The 11,963-nt window shown below is 33.9% G+C and overlaps 2 protein-coding genes across 6 annotated transcripts; one reads left to right on the top strand and one right to left on the bottom strand.

The window, feature by feature from the left end:
- Positions 1-1,401: 1,401 nt before the first annotated feature.
- Positions 1,402-3,098, top strand: LOC108766060 (beta-1,3-galactosyltransferase 5). 4 transcript variants are annotated; one of them, XM_018515097.1, is made up of 3 exons: positions 1,402-1,464; positions 1,657-1,741; positions 2,016-3,098. In XM_018515097.1, the coding sequence occupies exon 3, from the start codon at positions 2,042-2,044 to the stop codon at positions 3,062-3,064; it is 1,023 nt and encodes a 340-aa protein (XP_018370599.1). In that variant the 5' UTR covers positions 1,402-1,464; positions 1,657-1,741; positions 2,016-2,041; the 3' UTR covers positions 3,065-3,098. The 4 variants fall into 4 exon arrangements, with proteins under 4 accessions (XP_018370599.1, XP_018370600.1, XP_018370601.1 ...); XM_018515098.1 differs by lacking the exon at positions 1,402-1,464 and having other exon boundaries at positions 1,639-1,741; XM_018515099.1 differs by lacking the exons at positions 1,402-1,464; positions 1,657-1,741 and having other exon boundaries at positions 1,918-2,801; positions 2,907-3,098.
- A 1,048-nt stretch (positions 3,099-4,146) lies between these two features.
- Positions 4,147-10,354, bottom strand: angel (protein). 2 transcript variants are annotated; one of them, XM_018515067.1, is made up of 7 exons: positions 10,316-10,354; positions 8,046-8,427; positions 6,674-7,028; positions 6,111-6,289; positions 5,648-6,021; positions 5,314-5,560; positions 4,147-4,940 (listed from the first exon to the last, which is right to left on the bottom strand). In XM_018515067.1, exons 2-7 carry the CDS (start codon positions 8,139-8,141, stop codon positions 4,527-4,529), a joined length of 1,665 nt encoding a protein of 554 aa, XP_018370569.1. In that variant the 5' UTR covers positions 8,142-8,427; positions 10,316-10,354; the 3' UTR covers positions 4,147-4,526. The 2 variants fall into 2 exon arrangements, with proteins under 2 accessions (XP_018370569.1, XP_018370568.1); XM_018515066.1 differs by lacking the exon at positions 10,316-10,354 and having other exon boundaries at positions 8,046-8,460.
- Positions 10,355-11,963: the final 1,609 nt, after the last annotated feature.

Raw genomic sequence — 11,963 nt, forward strand, 5'->3', positions numbered from 1 at the left:
ATTGGATAATTTTCTTTATGTATATGTTTATGCAGCTATGCAAGTTTGTGTGGATATACCCTAAAGCGGGGAGCACAGACTCTTGCATAATGCATAAGGCCGGAATCAGACTATGCATTGAAGATTGAGATTAAAGATTAAAGATTTAAATTTCACCAATGAGGACAAAGAAATTTTGGTTCCTTTTGTTCTGATTGGTCAAATTTCAATTTTTCAATCTTTAATCTCATTCTAATACATGAGGCATAAGAAAATGAACCAATCAAAGTGTTTTATTTCCTTCTTTTTCGTGAAATAAAGGACTCTAATTAGTTGATTTTCTTATGCCTTACTCCGGATCTACAATAGGTTTTTAAGCCTTAACCTATAAGGAATGGACGAATCACAATCAATTATTCTCCTCGCATTCGACTGTAGTTGGTCAATTTCTTACGACTTAAGGCTTAAAACACCTATTGTAGATCCGGACTTATGAGCCCATAATGCTGGATTCACACTGAACGCAGCAAGAGTCAAGGCCCGTCTACAATACACGGAGTAAGAAGTAAGAGTAAGAAATTGACCAATCACAGTCGAATGTGAGAAGAATAATCGACTGTGATTGGTCAATTTCTTACTCTTACTTCTTACTCTGTGTATTGTAGACGGGCCTTCAAGCAGTGGAGCAACAACCTACCAGCGAAGCGATATTTTTTACGCCACTGTAAATATCGTCACGTCGGTTGCTACTCCGCTGCTTGAAGCTTGCTGTATCCAGTGTGAATCCAGCATAAGAATCTGTGCTTCCCGCTTAGCTGAGTTTCCACTGAGAGCGTCACACGTCGCGTCGTCGAAGGAGAGAAAGAGAAGGGATGTGTATTTACATAAACTTATCACTTTCTCTCTTTCATGACGCGACGCGTGACGCGCTCAGTGAAAACGTACTATTAGCCCGGATCCTCATACGGGCAACAGCGCTTCGACACAGAGCTCTGATTGGTGAAAAGCCGGTTGTGGGGGTAAAATTTACCCTCATCACCCGTTTTTCACCAATCAGCGTTCGGTGTCAAAGCGCTGTTGCCCGTATGAGGATCCGGGCCAAGTCCGTTGCAGTTTGGCTGGAGTCCCATGAGGTGTATTTACCGCGTATCGCGTAACCGCGTAACCAATCAGAAGCGATCCGCTGTTGTGATTCTGCGTTTTACTGATTATTGATTGGTTTACGCGGATACGCGATACGCGGCAAATACGCTTCATGGGACTCCACCCTTAGTTGATTCTTGCATTCTGACCCGGATCGAACCGTCGGTGTAAACTAGGCCATTGTCCGAGTGGAGCCCCCTCACCACGTCAAGATGGCACGCCATGGAGGGGATTGCTAAAATTAAAATAATCTAATAGAAAGTTACTAGTCAATTCTGTTGAACAGCAAATGCGATTGATCAGTTTCAATGTAACAATCAAGTTTTAAATTAACCGTAGTTGGTGAGATCGATTTACGTGAATCCATAATTCAATTTTTTATATGTTCTAACCTAATATTCGAAAAATAGTGTATAACATATTTAAATTATTTAAATATGTTATATTTTCAATGGACAGAAAATATTTTTAAAATTTAGTACAAGTTTAAAAAAATTTTATAAAATAACAAATAAAAAATTAAACAATTTATAGGAAAAAGAGGAAGTAAAGAAGGTGAAAACTGTACCTCAAGAGAAGATACTCTCCACTTAAAGCAAGACGAAATTATCTACTTTTGGTATGTTTGATCAGCTTAATTTAATTTAATTGATTTAAATTATACTAATAAACATTTTTTCCCTTGGAGACGACAATGAAGAACGAATGTTCGCAGCCGTCACAATTTCAAAAATAAGTAATATGGAAAATATATATAAATAGGATATCCAATATATATGTCGTGATACAAGAAATTTTGATTTCCGTCCTTATTTTTATTATTAATCAGTTATAAATACAAAATAAAAACATGCCTTCAAAGTACGGATTTTTATTGCTGCTTGTTTGCATAGGATGTGTTTTGTTATTTATTACATTCATGGAGAAAAGTTTATGGTCAAAGAGAGAGATTCCGAAAATAAATCTAATACAGCTTGGAACAATATATGAAGTAACCGACACATCAGAAATTTTTAGAATCATAATTGAGCCACCATGCAATGCTACTTTTGTAATATGGATTGTCACATCTTATGCGGGTGAGTCTTCAGCAAGGAGTGCTTTACGACGAGCTTATACAGATGAAGAGTTGCAGGCTTTAGGAATCAGAAGAGTATTTTTACTCGGTACATTAAATGATTATGCCGAAAGGAAGACACATATGCTGCAAAATGCATTGTTGGATGAGTCACAGCGATTCAATGACTTGCTTCAGGGAGATTTTTTAGACACTTATAGAAATTTAACTCGCAAGCACCTGATGGGCCTTCAGTGGGCAGCAAATAATTGCAAAGATGTTAAATATATTATGAAAATGGACGATGATATTATTGTAAATATATATGGCATATTAGAGAAATTACACTCAGGTATGATAGAAAAGAATTCTTTGACTGGTTATATTATGAAGAATATGATTCCTGTTCGAGAACCAGCCAACAAATGGTATGTGAGTAAAGCGGAATATGCGGATAATATTTATCCTGACTTTGTCTCTGGCTGGCTGTACATCACGCATCCGCAAATAGCAAGTCGATTGATTAATTACGCCTTGTCTTCCCATGATTACTTTTGGATAGACGATGTGTTTGTCACTGGTATCCTCAGACAAGCTCTAAACATAAACATTCAAAATATCAGTGAGTTATATACGACAGATTATAGATATTTGGAATGTTGTATAAAGGGAAAAGCAAATCTACTGAAATGCGAATTCTTGGCTGGTCCTAATGGCGGCGATACAGAGTTGCAAGTGAAATTCAAGGAATTTGCAAAATTTTGCCATGCAAATTGTTCTATTCGCAAGGAAAGTAATCTTGTTGGCAAGACCTGCGTGATGGCGCACAAGGAGCCAAAATTATATAAAGGTGCTGTGCAAATAAATCCAGTCAGAATTTTATAAATAATGGAGGAAAGGGTAGGTAGAATGAGATTAACAACACTTTAATAAATTGTACATTATTTTATTACCAAGAAAACATTTTCTATTTATTATAATATATAAAATTTGTACAGTATATTTTACACGTTATTATATAAAGTTTTACAGAATTGTAATTATTTATTTTACCTATCTTTTTATGCGTCAATAAATTCTTATGATAGTATTATATCACAGTTATATATATAATATAGATCTTGATGATTGAGAGAAACATTTATTTTATCTTTTAGTTATCATCGAAAGAGTAAACCAAATTAAAAATAATTATTTATTATAGATAAAAAAATTAAAATTAAAATCTAAAAAAGCAAATTACATTTCCATAGGTTTTTTGAATATATTACACACAAGAGATACAGATTATAACAAATTTGCAATTTTCACAAATGAAAATTAAGTCGCAATTTTATTTACTTTAGATAACTGGAAGTACAGATAATATCTTCCGATTCTATCAACAAAAATATTTTAACATAATTACAACCTTGGCCAAAATATGTATGTAGTTCAATGTCCACATTTTGTGGACATAGAGGCGCTTCAAAGTAAAGTAACAGCTAAATCCCAGGCATGACTGCTCTCAGGATTCTCTTTGATTATAATAAAAATGATATGCAATTGTTATAAAAATTATATTTATTTTATAACAATTTTAGCATTTCGTTTTCCTTCAGATTTTATTTTATTATCTGTTTAAAAAAAAAATTAAACACACTTATATTTACGGCCAACGTTGTAGATATTTGTATTAATTTTCTATTAAGGCTCCTAACTACTCAGCCAAGAACTCTGCGTTGACGGTAGCGACACAGAATCAGATGGCGGTCTAGCGAAATCGGTAGTTACAAACACTTGCTCGCCTGCGAGCACACAGACATGGGATCGTGCTTGTATGTTACAGCGCCACGATAAATGGCCGAACTTATAGGCGTGGAAAAGTAACATTTTGACCAGTTTTGACGACAAAATTTGTGTACAATGCCATTTCGTTATTATTTGCGTAATTGTGAAAATGTGACTTGTTTCGTACTTCTCAAAGTCGTAATTTTCGATGACAACTAAAGTTATCTTGGAATTTTATACATAAAAGTGTATATTTTAACTCGTTTCAACAGTTGTGAAACGGTGTGTTTCTGCTAGAATATAGGCTCACTTTATGAGTCTTTTACAATCATTTACTGACTATCAAGGGAGGAAAGGACAGTTGTCATCGATTTTTACAAGTGTTTTAAAGCGATCCCGTCATTTCGTTTCATCCAAATCGTCTTTGTTTACAAATAGCATTGTGCGTAAATTTAGGTGTCATTCCTCGCTTCTAACGTCACGATTCCAACATGACCGCCGCGACTAGTCAGGAGCCTTAAAATATTTAATTTTAATACATCGAGAAGATAATATACAGAGAAGCTGTTATCTAATTTTAAAGTAGAGATTTCTTTTTTGGTAACTGAAAGGTTGCACCTATGCATAAATGATCGCTACCTACTACAAAATTTGGTATTCGGGGTAACTCGGTACATTGATTTACTGTAGGTAGAGCATATTTCTCTAAAGGCTGGATGTTACTGTAAAATATATAATCCACTGTGATCCACTCGTCCTGATGTGTTGTTGCTTCTTTCTCACCATGGGCGCCTACATGTGTATAAATGCTACGCATGTCAAAGGGATGCGTTAGAGTGCCGGACGAGAATCTCGCGGAATGACCCTTCACAATCTCGATAACTTGCGTGCAACCGATATCACTGTTTGCGCTCTGTTGTAACACATTCGTATTACAAGGCGTGGGCATATTTTCATCTAGTTTTTGAAAACGTGATTCGCTGTTTTCCAGCTGGAAGAAATGAATAGAGAAATATCTTAAAATACAATTGGAAAAAAAGATTAAAAGATTGGAAAAAAATAATAGAAAATATAGGATGCATAATTAAAACTACACTGGTTTCGGAATCTTTTTCTCTCTTTTCGAAAAACTTTAGATATAAGCATGAATATTGATGGTATTCATCGAAATATATTAATCAAAATAAATTTTTTAATAGGCGAAAAAAATTAAGATCTTATATACATACATAATCCATACAGCACAGATCATTCTAGCAATATTGCAGCAACATTCGCAACGTCTCAATAATGTTGCAGTAACATTACGATGTTGCTGCAAGCTTCTGCGCTGTATAAGAATTGTTATATGTTCAAGAACGTACCATAACTTTACCGGTGCCTTCTCTTCGTAGTCTTTGAGTCAGAATATTAAAGTGTTGACAGTTGTCGGTAACGCATAATCGCGGTGGTATTAATGAATTGGACAGAGAACGATATTGAGATGGCTCTAAACTTCGTCCTTTCCCATAATACTTGAACGAACCTTTTGTTAGGAACTTATAAACGCCCGTGAACGGCTCCAAATTGAAGTCGCCTGCGAGTATGATTGGTAAATACTTCGGGCCCGTTCTGCAAAGTAATAATATATTTAATATTCGCATAAAAATCTCTTACCAGACGTAATGAGCAAATAATTTTTCAAAGGCGTGTCCTCACGTCGTGTTTTCGATGAATGCAATCCGTTCTATTTCCGCTAACAAAAGCTGTATCTGCGCTAATCGTACGTCGTTGCGTTTCGGATTATATAACAAGTGAGTAGTAGCTACCACGAGTTGCGCTTCCGGATTGTCTTTGAGGGCCAGTTTAGCGATTATACCGACGTTATCTCTATTTAGAATCTCGATTCCGGGTTGATATAACTCTACCTTAGCATAATCTAATAAAATAAATTCATTGGAGCGATATAACAAAAGTAAACCATCCTTCTTGTCGTTGGTTCTCTTTTTATACAGATATTCATATCCATGCTGTTTGAATGGAGCCACGAAATCTAGTAGATGTTCCTCCTGCATTTCCTGAAGGCATATTATCTGGAATATTCGACAATATAATAGCAGATATTCTTTAAGCATCTAGTTTCAGGTTTGACAGCATTAAATGCCAAAGAATAAATATGTACATTTGCCTCCGCCTCGAATATTTCTTGTATCACAAGGGATTTTCGTGTTTTCCAGCTCAGGGCTTTCTTGTTATGATTCATGTATAGATACGAGTGATCTTCCAACAGATTTTGTGCCAAGATATTAAAGGACAAGAGTTTCAATATGAAAAAATCTTCCTTATTATTGGGTGATCTATCTAAAAATGTTTAAAAAATTATGTTCTTTGGGCGGTAAGAACAATTAGGTAAATAATAATAAGTAAATCTAGACAAATATGTGAATACAAGCAGAAATGCGCCCTATACAGTCAAGGCTAGATCTCTTAGGCCAGTATTCATAGTCAGTTCTTATATGCAAGACCATCACAAACCAATAAGAGAGCCGTATTAATATCTTAAGACATTACTTAAGACAGTCTTGAAATAAGAACGAAGTATAAATACCGGCCTTAATATTTCTTACTTAATTTTTTTTTTATAAATACATTTTCCCATTCTACAAACTGTGTTAAGTAAATAGTGTTATATATATTTATACATCCCTTTGAAAATATGTTTAAACAAGAAAGAGTGACTTTTACCTTTCTCAATTCGTTTCCACTTTCTTATAATCTTGTATCTTTTTTTGTCTATATAATTTCCATAGGTATCAGCTGCACATACGTTAGCTTTAACATTATGTGTCGTATCTGCAAAACCAGTCTGACAATAGAGTAGTGCATTTGCTAGGTCGCACATTGCAGTAGTGTTGCTTTTGTTGTAGCAGGTGTCAAAGTAAGGCTCCATTTTGACTTCTGTACACTTCTGATGGGACGGTGAATTATCCATAGAGGCAACAGGCTCCAGGTAATTGGAAATCAAAGCTTTCCAGGTAAGACTCTTACACAAATTTTTTAAGAGTAATTGTTGCCAAGTTGGCTCGGGTGCACAAAAGATCTGAAAAGGAATCATACAATAAACAAGATTATAAACATATAAGGCTAAACGCGTATGATCAACCTTCCGATGTACAATACCAGTACTGAAAATCTAATATATAAAATTTACTTATTACTGAATTAATTATTAAATATTGCTGCTATAATTTTATCTGCTTGCAATCAATATTGATTTTTCAACTACTTCTTTTTCTTACAATATCTCTTTAATCTAAAAAATGTTAATACTTTATAATGCTTTTGACAAAAATAGAAAATATATTTTTGTCTCTATTAGTGAATCGCCTATTAATGTGCCTCCAATTTGTGTGCCTATCATTTGACTCATTTTAACATATAGTTACTAAAACAGGTAATAAATTTAAGCTAATTGTTTATGTTAATATTACATAAATCATTATTTCAATTATATTTATTTCAAAGTACACTCATAATACAACGTTCTCAGCTCCAATACAGGTCACATTAATAGGGACAAGCTTAAAATCTTGTGGTACGTATTACTAGATTCACATAAATTTCTCATATCTTTCGAAAAATATTTAAAATACTTTAATACTCAAAAAAGAATATCTCACAGTATCATATGCATTAATAATTTAACTTAAAAAAAAATATATTTTTTCTTATTTATTTGTGCTAGTTTTCTTTATAACTTATCGAAATACAAAAGCACACTAATAGAGACAGTCATAGTAATTGGAACAGTTACCCTAGCAGTGTATACTGAAACACAGTTAAAAAATGAGGAAAAAGGAAATTTAGAAGATAAAAAAAATTAATATTAACTGAACTTCATAAAATCGTACGTTTTTGACATATCTGAGCCATGCGTTTGCGATCGAGAGTACAAATAGAATTCCTTCTCGAGAAAAGATCAGCGTTCTAACCTAACAATAACCGTCGCGCCAAATAATAACGGCAGAGTTAAGGTCAACCGCGGGACTCTCGGCGAGGGCGGGAGGGGGAAGGATAAGAGATGCGAGGGCCGCGTTTGTGCGGGAGATGCGCTTACCTTTCGCGATTGCAGAAACGTTGTCGTCCGCACGTTACATGCTATGTTTAGCAGAGAAGCGGTGCTCGTCAGCAGCAGCCTTGGAGATACGCTCATTTATCAGCGCGGATTTTGATTTTTTTTTTTCACGCTTCTATCATAACTCACGCGTCGGAATTGTCGAGATTTGGCACCGTGGGCACTGCTTCGATATGTACATACCGCGCGACGTGAAATGCGTGACTCCTCAGCTCAGGTACGAGGCCGCACGGCCTGATCGACCTGATCTCTCGCTCGCTCTCGATTCCGTCGTAGAAACGACACGATTTGTTGAATCGGGCCAAGGAAGGGTCGCGGGACCAGATCGGTGCAGATCAGTCTCGTTTCAAATCAATCGTTGACCCTGATGAAGCGAGTTTAGTTCTCCATCGCACGTATGTTAGTATACACATATACATAGGTGAACGGGAGATGGAGGGGAATACGAACGCGATCATTTAACCGAACTCATACTCGTTGATACTCGTATTCTGTTAATTTTGTATATTTAGCTATGGGCACAAATGCTGATGATCATAGGGTCCATAGGCCTTGCTGAACTTCTTGCACGGTTTATATTTCCTCTTTTTCTCTTCAACGAAAGAAAAGGTAGAAAAATAAACCGTGCAAGAACTTTATTAAAAAGAACAGACCTCGTGTAATATCGAACGCTGCGTGCATGTCGCGCGCGAAAAGTCGAAATCAACGATAATCATGTTTCACGGGCAAGTTCAAGAACGAATGGAAGCGGTAATTAATTATAATTAAACCCGAAACACAAATTGATCAGTCATAGTCGAACATGAGAAGAATAATCGACTATAATTGATCAATTTCTTAAGGCATTATTATACTTGGGGGTCGATTCTGTATCTTCAAACAAGGTGTAAATTACAAAAGTGAGCAAATTTACTAAGTGTTGACCAATGAAATTATCAGTATTCTAGTAAATTCGCTTACTTTTGTAATTTTCACCTCAAGATACAGAATCGATCCCCTTATATCTATTGTGTATCAGGACTCGAAGAAGAAATTAAAAATAATATTATTAGTAAGCTAATTTAACTATAGGAAATTTCGCTTATTTATCCTTTTCCTCGTACGATGATGATGATAAAATAATATCTCAACTAAATATTATATCATATTATATACTAATTGAATAAATTCTTTACACGCGAACATTCTGTGTTTGGCTTTCATAGGCATAATATTTAGTTGATTTATTCTTTGGAGCCTGTCAATTTGTTTTTATTGTAAAATAATATCTATAAGATGGATGTAAATTAGACTACAGATAAGGTAATAATAATGTAATATTAATTAAATGACAATTAAAAGATTAAGGAATGTTAAAAAGTAATTAAAACATAATTAACTTTGTAATAAAAATAACTTCGTTCAAACGTCTATTTCTACCAATGTAGATTAACTTAATCGGCAATATAGATAAACTTGATTAACAATAATTGTCAAGTAATTGTAGTATTTTACGAACGTGAATAGAATTTGTTAATTTTTTATTGTTTAACATATAGAAAAAAAATTAGATTAAGGACAACGAATTATTAGTTGACGATTAATAACACTCTACTTTGGTCGAAATCATTCTGTTTATTTCTACAAAAGATTAGATCTTAATCTTGGTAGCTTTAAACTCAGTTTAAGTTATTTTTTCTAGTTCTAAGAATTAGAAAAATTATAGTAAAGAGTATCGAGTATAAAAGTATAGTAAAGAGTGGATCGAGATTAAAGTTGTTCCTCCGAGGTTGACATCAAAATCTGTAAAGGATCCTCTACATAGAAGTCGTAGACGGTCGTGGAGTCTTAAGTCACAGGAAACCAACCAATCACAATCAAATATAAGGAGAATACTCGATTGGAATTGGTCAGTTTCCTACGACTTAAGACTCCACGACCGTCTACGACTTCTATGTAGAGGACCCTTAACACTGCAATTACTATAACACTCACTTGTTTGTGACACTATTTAATTTATGTTGATTAAAGAACATTAATTAATTTTTCAAGGAATGACACATATCTTGTACAATAAAAAAGAATATAAATATTAAGTTTATTTTAATAATAATAAGTAATTCAAATTTGTGTAGATATAATATAAAGAATATAACTGAGTTTAACAGATTAATTACCGTTAGCTCCGGAAAATTAATCTACATTAGTACTTAGAAATGGATATAAGAAACACAAAAAAAAAATAAAGATAGCGAAAAAAGAACGAAACCTACTGTTAAGATACACTATCACTTTTAAAGATATGCTTTACGGCGAGTAGAAAACTAAAGAACCGTTGTCTCGGATGATCCTCGTGGCTTCTGGAACGAGCTTTCGACGACAAGTGACAATAATATCTTTATCTTCTCAAGAAAAGATTAGATTCTATAAGCTGGGTTTTGAATAAAGCACGATCTCTATTTATTTTAATGTAACGGACATAGGTGAGTGGCAGTTGAACACGTGCATTTTCAACGAATTGGTAATGCTCAATATTAATGCTTTGTGCGTCCTCGCGATGCTCGCTGACGATAACACACGTTACTCTGAAACCCTTTTCTTTTCCTCTTTCCTTCTCTTTCATGGAAATATACTTATATTCTTGCTCGCTTCAGGAATATCGACAATATAATCTAGCAACATGAGCGTGTCGCATCAGTAATGAGAAACTTACAATAGATGCTAATATGGATATTTATATTGTCGGAGGTTTATAGACATGTAAAATATTTCTTCATAGTATACGGTATAAGTAAATTTTCAAATTAACTGCCCTTCTCTAATTTTTTTAAAACTTCAATTTTTACATATATTTTTTATAGCTGAATACAAATTTGAAAGAATTTTTTGGTGATCGAACATATTTAGACCACCATCTTGAAAATATAAAAAAAACTTTTTATCGATATTTCCTAAAATATTGATTATTAAATATCGATTACCAAAAAAGTGTCGGAGAGCAATGAACAGCTTTTAAACGCTATTCAATGCTGCTTTAGATGCATTCTGTTTCACGTATGCGCAGGATGCATTATTTTATCTTTCTTTAATTTTCGGTGAACAACAAGAAAATGATATATTATGCGTGAAATGAATCGCATCTTTTGATTGTGATAGAGTGGGAGTCAAATGTCGGCTTTCCATAAAATTGCATCTATCCACAAAAAAAAACTCGTGGTATTGTCTACAAGAAAGATTCTATACGTAATAGACGTGTACATACAATACTTTAGTCGCCATATTTTAAAAATTGGTAATTATTCAGTTAATTGCTATCTCACTTTCGATTTTAAAATTAGGTTCATTCGATACGTTTATGGATTTATAACTTCCCACGCGAAGCTCGATTCCACATATAGATTTTCAATTTTCTATACAAAGTGAGATTTAATTTGAAAATAAATTAGATTTGTTTTTACAGAGCGGAACCCTTCGGACACACATGTACCTTGCGATTGCGGAAGGTCCTTTTTTTCTCTCCTCTCTCTCTCTTCTCTCTCTCCTTTGCAATAAATATATCATTTATTCTAAGAATTACAAAAAAAATTAGATTAGTAAGTTGAACCGAAATTAAAATTAATCTATATTGATAAAACGAACCTAAGAATTTATCGAAAAAATATGTTAAGATACGATATTCAATAAAGGTTCTAGTATAAATTAAAATTTTCGAGCTTTCAAGACTTCGAATAATCGGTTAGAAATATTGAATGTCTAGAATATCTATAAGTATATAGATCATTGTGATAAAAAATGTAGATTGTGAGATTAATATTAAGATAAATAAAATAAATATACTTTATAAGGACTCTCAATCTTTAAAAATAACAACAATAAATTAATTCAAGGTTAATAAGCATCAGCGGGGGGGGGGGGGGGGGG

The sequence above is a fragment of the Trachymyrmex cornetzi genome, unplaced genomic scaffold (genome assembly GCF_001594075.2).
Source record: "Trachymyrmex cornetzi isolate Tcor2-1 unplaced genomic scaffold, Tcor1.1 scaffold57, whole genome shotgun sequence".
Taxonomy (NCBI): Eukaryota; Metazoa; Arthropoda; class Insecta; order Hymenoptera; family Formicidae; genus Trachymyrmex; species Trachymyrmex cornetzi.

Bases quoted from the DNA above. Each gene is read 5' to 3' on its own strand.
- LOC108766060 (XM_018515097.1), top strand. From the start codon at position 2,042: ATGGAGAAAAGTTTATGGTCAAAGAGAGAGATTCCGAAAATAAATCTA.
- angel (XM_018515067.1), bottom strand. From the start codon at position 8,141: ATGAGCGTATCTCCAAGGCTGCTGCTGACGAGCACCGCTTCTCTGCTA. The intron at 6,290-6,673 runs GTAAAAGTCACT...AAACATTTTTAG, and splicing joins GTGGAAACGAATTGAGAAAG to ATAGATCACCCAATAATAAG. The intron at 5,561-5,647 runs GTGAGGACACGC...ATTACTTTGCAG, and splicing joins GCATTCATCGAAAACACGAC to AACGGGCCCGAAGTATTTAC.